This window comes from Trichechus manatus, unplaced genomic scaffold, assembly GCF_000243295.1.
Source record: "Trichechus manatus latirostris isolate Lorelei unplaced genomic scaffold, TriManLat1.0 scaffold00032, whole genome shotgun sequence".
Lineage (NCBI taxonomy): Eukaryota > Metazoa > Chordata > Mammalia > Sirenia > Trichechidae > Trichechus > Trichechus manatus.
The window spans coordinates 18,912,303-18,931,521 of record NW_004443968.1 but is presented as its reverse complement, the minus strand read 5'-3'; the positions used below and the strand labels follow the sequence as shown (position 1 = coordinate 18,931,521).

At 34.6% G+C, this 19,219-nt stretch overlaps 1 protein-coding gene across 1 annotated transcript in view; it reads left to right on the top strand.

The window, feature by feature from the left end:
• SLCO6A1 (solute carrier organic anion transporter family member 6A1) overlaps window positions 1-19,219 on the top strand; it is a 125,749-nt gene that overhangs the window by 72,319 nt on the left and 34,211 nt on the right. The window contains exon 9 of the mRNA XM_004375070.1: window positions 975-1,170. Coding sequence (XP_004375127.1) covers window positions 975-1,170 — 196 coding nt within the window. The remainder of the gene's footprint in view (window positions 1-974; window positions 1,171-19,219) is intronic.

Genomic DNA, 19,219 nt, shown 5'->3' with positions numbered 1-19,219 from the left:
TCCTGCCTTACTAACACAACTGCCTCTCATCCTCCCTCATTAGCATCATAGAGGCAGGATTTACAGCATATAAGAAAATCACACAATACCAGGAATCATGGTCCACCAGAATTGACACACACATTTTCTGGGGGACATAATTCAATCCATGACAATTATGGAAGTTTATCCTTAATTTATCTGTTTGAGCATTCCAAAATTACTTATTTTAAAGTGATTGTCAGACACTTCTATGTAATAAGTTTCATCTGGTGTAAATGGGATTTATTTTTTGTTTTTGTCTTATATTTCTTGTCCTTTATTCACGTTTAGATCTATCATTGCTATACATTCGAAGCAGAAGGGGTTGCATCAAGATGTTAATTTACTGTGTTATCTTCATCTGATTATTTTGTAACTATATTTCTTTTCCTTTTTCTTTTGTTTGCCTCTTTCTAATGCCTTATGCTTGAATAGGGAACCAAATCTTACAATGAATATTCTGAGGTTCCAATTTTAGTGAGATTGTTAATATTGTACATCCAATGAGTGGGTTAGTTCAATTCTTGGTAACAAATCTCTGTCTGTGAACTCTTGCCGATGTAGGCATGCCTCTTGTTATAAGACATAAATCCAGGCAAATAATCAATAATACCTCTTAGTAAGACAGCTCCTGTACTTTTTGCATGGAGTAATTTCTTGGTTTGTTTTAGACCCCATTACTACATTACCCTGTTATTAAAGGAACAAAACTTCACTGTAGAGTCTAGCAGGTCTGTGACTCAACCTCACTCACAGGTTTGTATTCCTCTGGGGGTTAAGGTTTGTTGAGATGTTCATCATACCTTTTAGTTTTCTCCCTGTCTTTTTATTTAAATCTATGATTTCAGTATATTTAGAGCAGAAGAGATTGCATCAATGTATGAATGTACTCTACTAATGTCACCTGATCATTTTCTAACTGCGTTTCCTCTCCCCCTCCTTCTTTCTTTTAGGACTTGTTTTACTTCCAGGAGGTGCAATTGGCCAGTTACTGGGAGGTGTCATTATTTCCAAGTTAGAGATGTCTTGTAAAGCCATTATGAGATTTGTAATGGCTACATCTGCTATAACACTTATACTACTTGTGTTTATAGTTTTTGTACGCTGTGAAACAGTGCAGCTTGCTGGAATCACTGAAAATTATGACGGGTAAATATAATTTGGTATATTCTATTTTTACATCAGAACTCAATAGTCAATTAATACTTATTTATCAGTAACCCTTATATATTCTTACCATTATTGGAATTATTATACATATAAAAGAAATAGAAAGCATAGTCTCACATTTCAGGTTAAGGGCACAAATATTACATTGAATAAAGTTTTAAAATATTTGTTTAAAGACATCAGAGAGTTGTTTAGGCAACCAGGAACTAAAAGGCCAAAATCTTGGAGAAAGACAAATCCTGAAGAGGAGACGCAACCTTCTGCAGCTACTTTTTCCTCGAGAGTATTTGCTGATTCTGGACATCAACAAGAAGCTGACAATTTGGGCAAAGGGAAAAGGAAAAAAAAAACAGAAAAAAATTTTTTATAGACCCATGAGCCTGAAGAGACAAAAATTAGGGCTTGAGGGGCCAAGATAGAAAAGAGAAGGGAGAAGTAGATAAATGAGAAAAAATTGTCAGGTTTTCACTTAGTGTATTTTCTGAATTATGAAGCTGTATATAGAAAGAGGTTAATAAATCAAGCAGAAATCCTGTGAAAGGCAGAGAAGCATTTTCAGTAGTATTGCTATGCTCTGTGGATAAGAGTTAGAGTTTAGGATGTGTTGTGGGGAGGAGCTCTGGTGAACACACCAAGTTCTCAATTGGTAACACTGCAAAAAGCAAAGATCTAGGAGTGGGGCCTTCATAACATACTAACTTCATAACATACTCCTAGCCAGGAGTTAATTTAATGTCTTATTGGCTTAATGTGGTCATCCAACATACATGAAGAATAATGAATAAAATTTGTCAGAGCTGACAAGAAATGATAAGAGAAGCTCTTCAGGATGAAGGGAAATTATACCAAATGGAAACTTGGAAGTTGAAGGATGAAGGGAGAATAATAAAGAAAGGCCTGGTGATCTACTTTGGAAAAGTTCAGCCATTGAAAACCTCATGGAACACATTCTTATTCTGACATATATAGGGGTTGCCATGAGTTGAAATCGACTCAACAGCAAATAGTTTATAGCGAGTCAGGGATAAGAATTACACTGGAGTTCTTTTCAGAAACCATGCAAACAAGAAGAGAGTGGAGTGAAATATTTAAAGCACTGAAAGAAGAAAACCAACAACATAAAATTCTGTATCTAGTGAGATTATCTCTCAAAAGTTAGGGAGAAATAGACTTTTTCAGACAAATGAAAATTGAGGGAATTTGTCACCAGTGGACTTGCCTGGTGAGAAATGTTAAAAGAAGTTCTTCAGAGAGAAGGAAAATGTTATAGGTCAGAAACTCAGATCTACCTAAAGAAAGAAAGAGGAGAAGGAATAAATGAAGATAAAACAAAACCTTTTTCTTTTACTTAATTGATCTTCATAGATAGCTATTTTTTCAAAATAATAATAATAACAATGTATCAAGTAATTAGCTTATGGATGTGTGAAATGAATTATAGCATTATTATAAGGGACAGGAAGAAAGAATTGGAAATACTCTGTTATAAGGTACCTGCACTACATGTAAAGTGGCATGTATATTGAAAGTTGGCTTACATTAGTTATAATGCATATTAAATACTCCAGGGCAACCACTAAAAAGTTTAAAAAACAGATATAACTGATCTGCTAAGAGAGGAGAGGAAACAGAATCATAAAAAATGCTCAGTTAAAACCAGAGAAAGCAGAAAATGAGAGAAACACAAGAAAAGAAATAAAGAACAAGTAAAATGAATAGAAAACAGTAACAAATACGGTAGACATTAATCTTAGTATATCAATAATCACTTTACATGTGAATGGTCTCTAAATATACCAACTAAAAGACAAAGACTGACAGAGTGAATGAAAAAAATAACCCAACTATATTTTGTCTACAGAAATACACTTTAAAAATAAAGACACAAATAGATTAAAAGTAAAGGATTGAAGAAAGTTATACCATGCTAACACTAATAAAAAGAAAGCTGAAGTAGCTATGTTAATTTCAGACAAAGTAGACTTCAGAACAAGGAAAATGATGAGGAATAAAGAGTGACATTAAATAATGATAAAGTGGTCAACTCTCCAAGAACACATAGCAATCCTAATGTGCATGCACTTAACAACAGAACATCGAAATACGGGAGAGAAAAACTGATAAGACTGCAAGAAGAAATAGACAAATTCACTGTGATAGTTGGAGACTTCAATACCCCTCTGTTGTAATTGGCTTCATTAAAATGAAAAACTTTCGGTCTGTGAAAAATACTTCTAAGACAATTAAAGGACAAGCCATAGCTTAGGTGAAAATGTTTGTAAAACTCTCCTCCGATAAAGGACTTATATTCAAAATATACAAAGAACTCTTAAAATTTAACAATACAAAAAGAAACAGCTCAATTAAACAATGGGAAAAATATCTGAAATGACACCTCACCAAAGAAGATATTTAGATGGCAAATAAGCGTATGAAAAGATGCTCATCATCATATGTCATTAAACCAAAACCAAATCCGTTGCCATAGTCGATTAATTGCAAATTTAAACAAAAATGAGATACCACTACACACACACCTATTAGAATGACTAAAAAAAAAAAAAAAAAAAATTGGCAATGCCAAATTATGGTGAAAATGTAGAGCAACAAAAACTGTCATTTATTGCTGATGTTGTTGTTACTATTAGGTGCCATCGAGTTGGTTCCAACTCACAGAAACCCTATATACAACAGAAAGGAACACTGCCTGGTCCTGTACTATCCTCATGATCATTGTTATGCTCGAGCCTGCTGTCACAGTCACTGTGTCAGTCCATCTTGCTGAAGGTCTTCCTCTTTTTCAATGACCCTGTACTTTACCAAGCATGATGCCCTTCTCCAGGGGCTGGTCCCTCCTAATAACATGTCCAAAGTATGTGAGATGAAGTCTTGTCATCGTCGCTTCTATTATTGCTGATACAAAAAAAAAAACATTGCCGTCAAGTCGATTCTGACTCATAGCAACCCTATAGGACAGAGTAGAACTGCTCCACAGGGTTTCCAAGGAAAGCCTGTGGATTTGAACTGCTACCTTTTGGTTAGTAGCTGAATTCTTAACCACTAAGCAACCAGGTTTTCCAAAGGAATGCAAAAATGGTGTAGCCACTTTGGAAGACTGGCAGTTTCTTACAATTCTAAACAGATTCTTACCTTACCATTGAGCGGTGGTTCCCCTGGTAATTTATGCAAATGATTTGAAAACTTTTGTCCATACAAAAACCTGTACATAAATGTTTAGAACAGCTTTAGTCATAATTGCCAAAACCTGGAAGCAATCAAGATGTCTTTTAATAGGTGAATGGGTAAATGAACTGTGGTACATCCATACAATGGAGTATTATCCAGCAATAAAAAGAAATGAACTGTCAAGCCACGAAAAGACATGGAGAAACCTTAAATGCATCATTCTAAGTGAAAGAAGCCAGTCTGATAAAGCTACCTACTGTATGATTCTAACTATGTGACATTCTGGAAAAGGCAAAACAATAGAGACATTAGAAACATAATTAGTTGCCAGGGGTTCAGGGGAAGGGAGATAGAGATCAATAGGTGGAGTACAGGGTTTTTTAGTGTAGTAAAACTGTTTTGTATGATACTGCAGTGGTGATCAGATGTATAATAATGTATCAGTATTTGTTCATCAATTGTAATAAACGTACCACACTATTGCAAGATGCTAACAATAGGCAAAAGAGGAAATATATAGGAATTTCTGTATTATATGCTCAATTTTTCTGTAAATCTAAAACTGCTCTAAAAATAAAGTCTATTAACTAAAAATAAGGAATATACAGTGGAGACTGTAAGTAGAACGTAAAGCCTAAAACATTTACTATTTGACTCTTTATAGAAAAAATTTGCTGAACCTTAGTCTACACCTCCTAATTCAAAGGCAGAGATTTCAGAGTGGATAAAAAGTAAGCCCCAACTATATGCAGTTTACACAAAACCCCGTTTAAAATATAATTACTCTGGTAGTTTAAAATTATAAAGATGGAAGAAGATGTACCATGTAAAAATGAAAGAAAAGAAAGATGGAATGACATGTAAATATCAAACTTCAAAACAAAGAAAATTACAGTAATAAAAAGGGATATTATACAATGAAAACATGATTAAATTACCAAGAAGACCAAACAATCCTAAATATGTATGCAGATAATAATAGAGCTTCAAAAAACATGACGGAAAATTTGACAAATTGTAAGGAAGAGTAGGCAGATCCAGTTATATTTCAAAACTTCAACCCTGTGCTCTCAATTGAGGATAAAGAAGAAATGAGCAACACGATCAATCAACTTGACCTAATTGATATTTATGGAATGCTCCTGTCAAAAACAGCCAAATATACATTATTTTCAAATGCAAATGGAACATTCACCAAAATAGATCATATCTTGGGCCAGAAAAGCCACCTCAGCAAAATTAAAGAAATGAAATTATACAGAGTCTGTTCTTCAATCCCAGTGGAAAAACTAGAAATCAATAACATAAAGATAACAAAAAACTGGTAAACTAAACAATAGTTCTAAGTAATCCATGGGTCAAGAGGAAGTCTCAGGGAAATTTTTAAAAAAATACATTGAATGAATGAAATTAAATATTAAATATAGCAAAATTTGTGGGATTCAGCTAAAACCACTGAGAGAAATTTATAGCATTAAATGTATACACTAGAAAAGAGGAAAAGTCTTAAATCGATAAACTAAGTTTCCTCCTCAACAACCTAGAAAAAGAAGAGCAAAATAGACCTAAAACAAAGAGAAAAAAAATCAAGTAATAAAGATAACAGAAATTAATGAAATTGTAAACAGAAACACACACACATACACCCCCCAAAAACCTATTGCTGTCAAGTCAAATTCCAATTTACAGCGACCCTATAGGACAGAGTAGAACCACCCCATGGGGTTTCCAAGGCTGTAATCTTTACAGAAGCAGACTGCTGCCATCTTTCTCCAGAAAAGCGGCTGGTAGGTTTGAACTGCCAACCTTTCAGTTAGCAGTCATGCATTTAACCACTGTGCCTCCAAGGGTTGCTATGAGTTTCACTCTGAGTTTTAGGGGAAAAAATCAATGAAACAAAAACTTGGTTCTTTGCAAAGATCAATAAAATTGACAAACCTCTAGCAAACCTAACAAAGAAAAACAGAGAAAAGACACAAATGATCAATATCAGGAATGAAATGGAATAACACTACAGACCTCAGAGACTAAAGGATAGCAAGGGCATATTAAAGAACCTGGTGGTGCAATGGTTAACTGCTCAGCTGTGAACTGAAAAGTCGGTGATTCCAACTCACCAGCTGCTCCAATTGAGAAAAGACCTGGTGATCTGCTCTCATAAAGGCTACAGCTTAAGAAACCCTAGGGGGCAGTTTTACTCTCTCATGTAGAATTGCTAAGCAGGAATCAACATGACAGCACACACACACACACACACAAAAGGACATACTACACACCAACTATCACCCATCTGTCAGTTTGTTGTAGTGGTCGCTTGTTGCTACAATGCTGAAAGCTGTACCATAAGTATTTCAAATACCATCAGGGACATCCGTGGCAGACAAGTTTCATTGGAACTTCCAGACTAAGACAGACTAAGAAGAAAGGCCTAGAAATCTGCTTCCCAAAATTAGCCAATGAAAGCCTTATGGATCACAACAGAATATTGTCCAATATAGTGACTGGACAGCGTTTCGTTCGGTTGTACATGGGGTTCCATGAGTCGGGGCCGATTTCAGGGCAACTAACAACAAAGGCATGCTACAAACAACTCTACACACCTACTTTTGACAATTAGATGAAATTGACTGATTGCTTGAAAAGCACAAACTTTAAAAAACTCAATATGTTATAGATAATTTGAATAGCCCTATAACTACTGAAGATGGAAGGAATAGAGTCACTGTACCAAAAAGAATTGGTCAACGTTCAGCCATTTCAGGAGGTAGCATATGATCAAGAACTGATGGTACTGAAGGAAGAAGTGCAAGCTGTACAGAAGGCATTGGCGAAAAACAAGCCTCCAGGAATTGGTGGAATGCCAACTGAGATGTTTTAACAAATGCATGCAGCACCGGAAGTGCTCACTCGTCTATGCCAAGAAATTTGGAAGACAGCTGTCTGGCCAACTGACTGGAAGAGATCCATATTTAGCCTATTCCAAAGAAAGGTGATCCTACCAAATGCAGAGATTATCGAACAATATTAATATCACACACAAATAAAATTTTGCTGAAGATCATTGAAAAGCGATTGCAGCAGTACATCTACAGGGAACTGCCGGAAATTCAGGCTGGATTCAGAAGAGGACGTGGAACCAGGGGTATCATTGTTGATGTCAGATGGATTCTGGCTGAAAGCAGAGAATACCAGAAAGATGGTTACTTATGTTTTATTGACTGTGCAAAGGCATTGGATTGTGTGGATCATAACAAATTATGGATAACATTGTGAAGAACGGGAATTCCAGAACACTTAATTGTGCTCATGAGGCACCTGTACATAGATCAAGAGGCAGTCGTTCGAACAGAACAAGGGGATACTGTGTGGTTTAAAGTCTGGAAAGATGAGCATCAGGGTTGTATCATTTCACCATACTTATACAATCTGTATGCTGGGCAAATAATCCACGAAGTTGGACTGTATGAAGAAGATTGGGGTATCAGGGTTGGAGGAAGACTCACTAACAACCTGCATTAATGCAGATGACACAACCTTGCTTGCTGAAAGTGAAAGAAGTCTTGAAGCACTTACTGATGAAGGTAAAAGATGACAGCTTTCAGTATGGATTACACCTCAACATAAAGAAACCAAAAATCCTCGCAACTGGACCAGGAAGCAACATCATGATAAAAAGAGAAAAGATTGAAGTTGTCAAGGATTTCATTTTACTTGGATCCACAATCAACACCCATGGAATTAGCAGTCAAGAAATGAAACAACACATTGCATTGGGCAAATCTGCTGCAAAAGACCTCTTTAAAGTATTAAAAAGCAAAGATGTCACTTTGTCGACTAAGGAGTGCCTGACCCAAGTCGTGGTGTTTTCAGTCGCCTCGTATGCATGCGAAAGCTGGACGATGAATAAGGAAGACTGAAGAAGAATTGATGCCTTTGAATTGTGGTGTTGTCAAAGAATATTGAATATATCACCTACTGCCAAAAGAATGAACAAATCTGTCTTGGAAGAAGTACAGCCAGAATGCTCCTTAGAAGTGAGGATGGTGAGACTTTGTCTCACATACTTTGGACATGTCATCAGGAAGGATCAGTCCCTGGAGAAGGACATTATGCTTGGTAGAGAGTCAGTGTTAAAGAGGAAGACCATCAATGAGATAGATTAACACTGTGGCTGCAACAATGGGCTCAAGCATAACAACGATCATGAGGATGGCACAGGACCAGGCAGTGTTTCTTTTTGTTGCACATAGGGTTGCTATAAATTGGAACCGACTCAATGACACCTAACAACAACATAACTACTAAAGAAATTGAATGCAGTTTATAAACTCCCCAAAAAGATATCTCCTGGCCCAGATGGTTTCACTGGAGAATTCTTCTAAGTGTTTAAAGAATTGCCTGCACAATATCTTCCAGAAAATAGTATAGAAGAGAACACTTCCCAGCTCATTTTATGATAGTAGAACCAGACAAAGACAGTCCAAAAAATGAATTCTATAGATCAATATGTCTCATTAACTTACATGTAAATTTTCTCAAGAAAATATTTGCGACTTGAATCCAACAACGTATAAAAATAATTTTACACCAAGACCAAGTGGGATTTATTTCAGGGATGCAAGGCTGGTTCAGTATTTGAAGATCAATCAATGTAATACACCATAGTAACAGGCTAAAGAAAAAATAAAAACATGATAATCATCAGTTGTTGCAGAAAAATTTATTTGACAGAATTCAACACTGATTCATGATAAAAAGTCTCAGAAAACTAGTAATAGAAGGGAACTGCTTCAACTTGGTAAAAAATACAAAATCCTACAGCTAAAATCATACTTAATTGTAAAAGAATGCATGCTTTGCTTTAAGATCAGTAACAAGGCAATGATTTTTTCTCTTACTACTCTTACTCCACATAATAGTACAAGCCCTAGCCAGCATTGTAAGGCAAGAAATGGAAATAAAAGACATATGTATTGTAAAGGAAGAAATAAACATATTTGTAGATGACATGATAGTCTATGTATAAAATCCAAAGCAATCTACAAAACATCTCTTAGAACTAATAAGTGATTTCAGCAGGGTCACAGGATACAAGATCGACGTACCAAAATCAGTTGTTTCTATACTCTAACAATGAATATGTGAAAATAAAAATTAATAACAAGATGTCATTTGCAGTTACTGAAAAAATGAAATACTAAATATAAATCTGTCGAGACATGTACAGAACTATATGCTGGAAACTACAAAATGCTGATGAAAGAAATCAAAGATCTAAATAAAGAGATGTGTCATGTATATGAATTGAAAGTCTCAATGGTAAAAATGTCAGCTCTCCCCAAATTCATGTACAACTGTAATGCAATTCCTATCAAAATCCAAGCAAGATTTTTTTGTAGATATAGATGAGCTTATTCTAAAATTTACGTAAAAAGTCAAAGGAATTAGAGTACCTGTCTTTGTTATCTAGTGCTGCCATAACAAATACCCACAAGTGGGTGGCTTTAACAAACAGGAATTTATTTTAGGAGGCTAGAAGTCCAAATTCAGGGCACCAGCTCTAGAGGAAGTCTTTCTTTCTCTGTCAGCTCTGGGAGAAAGTCCTTGTCTCTTTGTAGCATCTGTAGGTCCTGAGTTCCTTGGCTCCTTGGTGATCTTCTTGTGGCTTCGCATCTCTCTTCTCTCATCTCTGTTTCTGCTCCCTTGTTTAATCTCTTTTATATCTCAAAAGAGATTCACTCAAGATACACCCTACACCATTCGTATCTCATTAACATAACAAAGACAAACCATTCCCAAATGATATTATAACCACAGGCATAAAGGTTAGGTTTTATAACATATTTTTTGGGGACAAAATTCAATCCATAACAGTACCTAAGATAATTTTGAAGAAAAATCTGAAGAATCAGTTTAAGAGATTATATAGCTCCAGTAGTCAAGACAGTGTGGCATTGTTGGAACAGTAGACACTAGACACAGAGTTCAATGGAAAATAATAGATAACTGAAAAATAGACCTATACAAGTACAGCCAACAGATTTTTGACAAAGTTGCAAAATCACTTCAATGAAGGAAGGATAGTCTTCTCAAGAAATGTTACTGGAGCAATTTGGACATCCATAGGCCAAAAAAAAAAATGGAAGTAGACCTAAATTTCACATTTCACTACTTATACAGAAATCAACTCAAAATGGATCACAGATTTAAATACAAAATGTAAAATTATAAAACTTATAGAAGAAAATGAGAAAAATTATTGAATCTGAGAGCTAAGTGAAGAGTTCATAGATGTAACACCAAAACCATGAGCCATAAAAGAAAAAAAATTGATTAATTGGACTTCATCAAAATTAAAAGCTTTTGTTCCATGAAAGACTCTGCTAATAAAATGAAAAGACATGCTATAAAGTGGAGAAAATATCTGCAAACCATATATCTGACCGAGGACTTGTATCTAGAATATATAAAGAACACTCAAAACAACAAATTCAAAGTAACCAACATTCCAAGTAGAACATATGCAAAAGACATGAGCAGACATTTTACCAAAGAGAATATACAGATAAAAAATAACCTCATGAAAATATATTCAAAATAAATTGCCATTAGTAAACTACAAATTAAAACCATGATGAGATATAACATACCTATTAAAACAACTAAAATAAAAAATAGTGAGAATATCAAAGGCTGGTGGGGATGTGGAGAAACTGGATCACTCATATATTGCTGGTGTGAATGTAAAAAGTGCATCCACTTTGTAAAACAGTTTGACAGTTTCATATTAAATTAAACATGCAACCATCATATCCAGAATTGCGTTCTTGGACTTTTATCCCAGAGAAACAAAGCTTATGTTTGCAGAGAAGTGTGTACATGAATATTCATAGCAGCTTCATTTGTAATAGCCAAAAATTGGGACTAATGTATATACAAACTGCAGTACATCCATACTATGGAATGCCACTTAACAATAAAAAGGTGCAAACTATTGACGTATGCAACAATTTGGATGGATATCAAAGGAATTATGCTGAATGAAAAATGCCAGTCTCTGAAAGTTTTATACTAATGATTCCATTTACATAACATTTTAAAAATGACATAATTATAGAGATGGAGAACATTATTTATTTCCATGGTTAAGACATAGGGAAAGAAAGGGAGATGTGAATATAAAGGGGTAGTACAAGAATCTTTGTATTGATGGAAAAGTTCTGCATTTTGATTATGGTAGTAGTTACATGAATCTACACATATGATAAATTTGCATAGAACTACACACACAAACACATACACACAAAACTACACGTGAGTGCATAGTTAATATAAGATGTTTCCATTGTAGAAAACTGAATGAGGGTACATGGGACCTGTCTATACTATTTTTGCAATTTCCCATGATTTGTAATTATTTCAAAATAAAAAGTTAATAAAAAAAAGCGCATGAGGAAATAATTCACCATGAATGAGGGTCATTCAACACGCATACACAAAGCAGCATGATTTAGATCCAAGAATCTCAATTAACCCGTCAGTATGTTTAAAATGATAAATGACAGAAGTAATTAAAATGGAAAAAAATTATATTATTAAAAGGCCAGGTATTTTTGAAAGGAATCAGAGAACCAATAGCAACGAAATATATGTTTTCAGTTAAAAAATCACTGAATGAAATGAAAAGCAAAATACTCATTGCTGATAAGAAAATTGGTAAATTGGAAGCCAATTCTGAGGAAATTATCCATACTATATTATTGACAGTTAAAGTAATGGGGAAATAGTGGTCAGATTAAGAGAAATGCAGTATAGAAGGTTCAACATACATTTAGTGGATTTTTTTTTTTTTTTTTTGGTTCATTGAGAATTGATAGAATAGGGTTCAAGGAATATTCAAACATTTTCCACCAACTGATAAAACATATAGTTCTGAGCAAGATGAATATAAGTAAATTATGTTTGATTCTGCCCCATAGGGTTTCCAAGAGGCCGATCTGCCGAACTTTTAATTAACAGCTGACCTTTTGATTAGCAGCCATAGCTGTTAACTACTGTACACCAGGGCTCCAAATTATATTTAGACACCTGCATTTCAATAAAAAATTTTTAAGCAAACTAATAATAAATAGAAAATTCCTTAATCTGTTAAAAGTATATTTCAGTGCAGATAACAAATTTAAAATATATTAAAATCATTCCTTTTAAAGTCAATGATAAGAAAAAGATATGTACTATTACTTTTATTCAACATTGTATGGCTACTTAGGCATTACAGTAAGAAAAGTATTGGTCATAAAAGATATAAAGATTGAAAAGAAAAATAAAATTTCCATTCTCAGAAGATTTAACAATGTTTATTCAAAATTTCTGAGAATTTACAATTGGAGGATTAATAATAGGTCAGTTGATAATTTCTGCAAGCAAAAACAGTATATAAAAATTACATGCAAGCAATAAACAAATGAAAAAAATAACTTTCATAAAATTTTTGTTTGCAAATTAACAAAAATAATAAGTTATCTAAGAATAAATCAAAGATGTATAAAATCTTTATGAAGATAACCATAAAATAATACCTAAATAAATGGAAAGCTATAACATTTTCATGTATTGGAAGACTAAACATCATAAAGCTGTCACTTCTCTGTAAATGTACTTATAAATTCATTGTAATTCTAATAAAAATCCCAATAGAATTTTTCATGGAACTTGAAAAGTTTATTCTTGAAGTCATATAGAAGAGCAAAAGACCAAGAATAGTTAATACACTCCTCCAAAAAGAGCAAAGTGTAACACTTCTTATCACATATTAAAACTTTAAATTTATTATGAAACCGTAACAATTAAGACAGTATAGTTCTAATTGCAAAGATGGACAAGTATTTCTTAAAAAAGCGCTCAGAATTGCATTCACCAATACATGGGAACTTGATGACAAATACAGACTTAACAAATTGGTGAGGAAGGTTGGATTTTTCAAAATATTGTACTAGGACATATGATTGTTCAATGGGAAAAATTAGACTCCTACCTCACACCAGAGACAAAACTTTTATTCCAATTTATAATAGATCTAAATTTTGAAAAACAAAACTTTCAACGTTTAGAAATAAACAGAGAAAAATAATTTTTGACTTTGGTATAGGACAAAATTTCTTAAAGAATACACAAAATGCTCAAATTGTAAGGAAAAGAGTGATACATTTGATTATATTAAAATTACATTGTGAATTGAAATGATATATACTAAATTTAGAAGAATTTTCACTATTGGATGGAAGAGCACAGAAAGGGTTTGAGAGAGATACACAGAGGTTTTTTACTCAAGACACAAGAAAATTGGGTGTTGAATCTATGAATGTTCTTTATTCTGTATTCTTGTCTGAATGCTTATAATATTTCATAATTAGAAAAAGATTATAACACTTACAGTTAACCAGTTTTCCCTATTTAGGAAGAAATAAAATTATATTTGATTTGGCTGCAAGTAACAGGAAAAAAAAAAGATGGCTTGAACAACATAAAACTATATTTCTCTCTTGTATTACTTCAAGAAACCGATAGAAAGTTAGAAAGGAGCTGGAATGGTACTTCATGGTATCAAATAACCAGGTTCTTTCAGTCTTATTGTTCTACCATCCATTACCTATATTGCCACCATCACTTCATGGATTAAGACTGGTTGTTGGAATTCAAGGCATTATATCCCCATTTCAGCCATTACAAAACAAGAAAACATTAAAAAAAAAAAAAAAAAAAGGAAGGCAAGAACTTTAAGAAAAATTTCAGACGTTGTACACATATATATTGATCATATCTGACACATATGACCACACTCTGTGTGGTAGGGAAAAGTAGTCTGTTACAAACTGCTATGTGTCTAGTGAAAAAATCAGAAATTTTTAAAAATATAGGCAAGGAAAGGATGGAATTTAGGGTAAATTTGCCACAAGCATTTATTCATCAGTTTTCTCCAAACTTATCTTTTACTCTGTATTACCAGTCAAAAGCAAAATAGATAGCAATTTCTGTCCTTTTGCTGATTATTTTTTTTTATTGTACTTTAGATGAAGGTTTACAGAACAAATAGTTTCTCATTAAACAGTTAGTACACATATTGTTTTATGATAATGGTTAACAACCCCACAACATGTTAACACTGTCCTTTCTCAACCTTGAGTTCCCTATTACCAGCTTTTCTGTCCCCCCTGCCTTCTAGTCTTTGTCCCTGGACTGTTGTGCCCCGTTAGTCTCGTTTTGTTTTATGGGCAGTCTAATCTTTGGCTGAAGGGTGAACCTCGGGAGTGACTTCATTACTGAGCTAAAAGGGTATGGGGGGGGCCATACTCTCAGGGTTTCTCCAGTCTCTGTCCCAGGCCAGTAAGTCTGGTCTTTTATTGTGAGTTAGAATTTTGTTCTACATTTTTGTCCAGCTCTGTCCAGGATCCTCTGTTGTGATCCCTGTGAGAGCAGTCAGTGGTGGTAGCCAGACACCATCTAGTTGTACTGGATTCAGCCTGCTGGGGGCCATGGTAGTTGTGGTCCGTTAGTCCTTCGGACTGATCTTTCGCTTGTATCTTGTGTTCTTCATTCTGCCTTGCTCCCGAAGGGGTGAGACCAGTGGAGTATCTTAGATGGCTGCTCACAGGCTTTTAAGACCCCAGATGCTACTCACGAAGGTAGAATGTAGAACATTTTCTTTATAAACTGTGTTATGCCAATTGTTGCTCATTAATTTTCATTAATTTTTTTTCCAATCCATGAACCCAAAGGAAGATGTTCAAGAAATTTGTATGTGGAGTAGGAGAAAACATAGCTAAACTGATAGATGTAATGACTATAAAATACTTGTTATGATTTTGAATTCCTAACTTGTTAATGAATTCCTGTAAACTTGAATTAAAGACTTACAACAGTGTTGTTAATAGTTCGAAAGATCATTTCTAGTTGTGTAGTCCAATTTCCTTATTTTATAGTTGAGGAAACAGAATCTTAAGGAGATAGCTATCTATCTTAAGATAGATAGCTTAGGTGGGTAGTAGGGTCGCTGTGATTCAGAGTCGACTCAGTGGCAACAGGTTTGGTTTGGTTAGTAAAACTAAGGAAGAAAGGCCTGGTGGTCTACCTCTGAAAAATCAGCCATTGAAAACCCTGTGAAGCACAGTTCTAGTTCCAGTGAGGTGGAATCGACTTGATGGCAAATGACTTTCTTTAGGCAGACTATAACCCAATGATTCTTGATTCTTGGTCTAGTATCCTTTTCACCGTATCTCTTTTTACATTTCTGTGACTTATTTTCATTTGTCTGTGTAATAGTTTAGCACAAAAGCCTGGTGATTGCATTAATCTAATGGATAATGATTAGATTTAGAACAAAGTTAAACATATAATTTATGATTCAATGTTGGACATTTTTGAGAATTAAATGTGCTAGTAATAATCATCTCAGCACGCTAAGCATCAACTGGGGCTCTCCCAGGCAAGTCAAGAAATATGGTTACCTATTGAGATCCCTACTGGACTCATAAAATTATGAAAAAAGTTATACACTATTGAATTTATTTGCCTTTTATGTTCTGGACTCCTTTAGGAAGAACTCACTCCTAATCCTAGAATTTTAAATTGCTTATATAAAATTATAAATAAAGTTTAGACACAGGATAAGAATCTGAAACAGTAAGAGGCAGATAATGTGAATTTTGCCTGGATAACACTAAGTATGAAACAGCCTAGTTTAATTACATTTAACTTACATAAAATATTTCAGTAGAATATTTTATTCAGTGGAATATTTTTTTGGTGCCTAACATTCATCACATTTTTATTTGGAGGTCATTCAGTACACATTTGAGTCGGGGACGTCACCTGTGTCTAAATAAAGGGGGTAGATATTATTTTTCTCATCTCCCTGAAAGCAACAAGCATATGACCTATGCTCAACTGATTAGATGCTCCCCCAAGACTTTGATTTTTGAGAAAGTAACACAAAAGCTCAAGGTTGGTCAGAGATTACTTGCAGCAGCCAATGCAAAACTAAAGGTGTTGCAATTCATTAGGTCCTGTGGAGGCATTCTGCCAAGAAAACTAGTGTTGTGGTATGAGCTTGCCTTGCCTTTTTTGGGTTATTGATGGCTTTCAGAATCATTCTCTTGGCTTCTCATCCATTCTGTAATCTCTTAGACAGTCTTTCAATTAACTCATTCACTTTGATTACCCAGACTTAGTTTATACTGCCCTTAATGGTTCAAATATAGAATTTATAAATCAAAGAATTGTAATCTTAAACATGATTTTTCAAAATAGCCACCTATTCAAAAAATGAATAATATAAAGTAAGCCTCTTTGAAGTTATTCTAAATTTATATTTAGATATTCTTCTGGACTTCAACTTCCAGCTAGGATGGGATAACATTTCCCTTCTCACACAAAACAGCAACAAAGTTGACAAAAACGGCAAGAATAGTTTTCAAGACATAGGAGTCAAGTAATGAAGGACAGTGATACCTGAAAGATAGGAAGCACTGCAGGTGAGCCCTAAAATTCTCCTCACTTACTGCCTCAAGAGAGTTTTGAGGTTGTGGCAGAGGGAGGGGAAAAACAAAGACTCCTTGAGTTAAGAAGATGAAGCTGAGAGTCCAGAAGGACCAATGCAGATAAAGTACCAGAAGACATATCTGCAGAGAATTCCCCACAAGTATACAGTAGGGTACTGATTAGCACATATGTGAGAGAAAAATACCTGAGTATAGGGAAATAATCACCAAAAGCATTAGAGGAAACAGTGTCCATCACTCATGCAAGAATAGGAATAATGTCGGTTTTCACCAGCGAGATGAGGAAACCTCAAAAATCACAGTGCATAATCTTTACAGAAGGACTTTGCCTAAGTAGAGGGAATAATTAGCTCTAAACTAAGAATTATTCTAACTCTGCCTACCAAATCTTAAAAAGGAATACCTAAAAGGATCACATGTTTCCAAGTAAATTAGCTACATTCCAGAACAAAGCTTAAGAATATTCGCTGGAATACAAAAATAGACAGCATCCAAGAAGGTAAACTTTACAAGGTTTAGTATCCAATAAAAAAAAAAAATTACGAGAGATACAAACAAGCAGAAAAATACAGACTGTAATGAGATAAATCAATCACAACTGACACAGATGTTAAAATTATCAGAGAAAAACTTTGGCACGACTGTTACACTAGTATCCTATATGTTTAAAAAGTTCAGTAGAAGATATTTTAAAAATCCCAAGTTAGACATCTAAAAATGAAAACTGAAATGCATGAGATGAAAAACACACCATATGATATTAATGGCAGATTAGGTATTATGGAACAAGAGATTAGTGAAGTTGAAATCATAGCAGTAAAACTAAACAAACTGATACTCAGAATAAAACTGAACGAAGTATGAGAAAGTTGGATAATCTCAGGTGACCAACTATGTGTGCAGTTGGGGCTACCAAAGGATGAGCACTGGGGGAAGAAAAATATTTGAAGAAATAATGGCCACAATTTTTCCAAATTTCATGTAAACTATAAACCTACAGTAATTCTGTGTAGTCCTTCCATTTTCTTCTGATGCTTCCCACGTTGTTCAATATTTTGTCCATAGAATTCTTCAGAATCACAACTTCAGGCTTGAATTTTTTCTTCAGTTCTTTCAGCTTGAGAAATGCCGAGCATGTTCTTTCCTTTTGGTTTTCTAACTTCAGGCCTTTGCACATTTCGTTATAATACTTTACTTTGTCTTCTTGAGCCACACTTTGAAATATTCTGTTCAGCAATGTTAGTTCATCATTTCTTTCATTAGCTACTGTATGTTCAAGAGCAAGTTTCAGAGTCTCTTCTGACATCCATTTTAGTCTTTTCTTTCTTTCCTGACTTTTTAATGAACCTTTGGTTTCTTCATGTATGATGTCCTTGATGTCATCCCACAACTCATCAGGTCTTCTGTCACAGGTGTTCAATGCATCAAATCTATTCTTGAGATTGACTCCACATTCAGGTGGGATATACTCAAGGTCATATTTTGGTTCTTGTGGATTTGTTTCAATTTTCTTCATCTTCAACTTGAACTTGCATATGAGCAATTAATGGTCTGCTCTGCAGTCAGTCCCTGGCCTTGTTCTGATTGATGATATTGAGGTTTTCCATCATCTCTTTCCACAGATGTAGTTGATTTGATTCCTGTGTTTTCCATCTGGTGAGGTCCATGTGTATAATCACCGTTTATGTTGTTGAAAAAAGAATCTGCAATGAATAAGTGGTTGTTCTTGCAAAATTCTATCATGCAGTCTCTGGCACCATTTCTGTCACCAAGGCCGTATTTTCCAGCTACGGATCTTTCTTCTTTGTTTCCAAGCTGCACTGAAGGCATTGGTGAAAAATAAGGCTCCGGGAATTGACAGAATACCAACTGAGATGTTTTAACAAATGGATGCAGCACTGGAGGTGCTCACTTGTCTGTGTCAAAAAATTTGGAAGACAGATACCTGGCCAACTGACTGGAAGAGACCCATTTGTCCCCATGCCAAAGAAGGGGGATCTAATAGAATGCAGAAATTATCCAACAATATCATTAATATCACATGCAAGCAAAATTTTGCTGAAGATAATTCAAAAATGGTTGCAGCAGTACATTGACAGGAACTGCCAGAAATTCAAGCCATATTCAGAAAAGGATAAGGAACCAGGGATATCATTGCTGATGTCTTATGGATCCTGCCTGAAATCAGAGAATACCAGAAAGATGTTTACCTGTGTTTTATTGACTATGCAAAGGCATTCGACTGTGTGGATCATAACAAATTATGGATAACATTGTGAAGAATG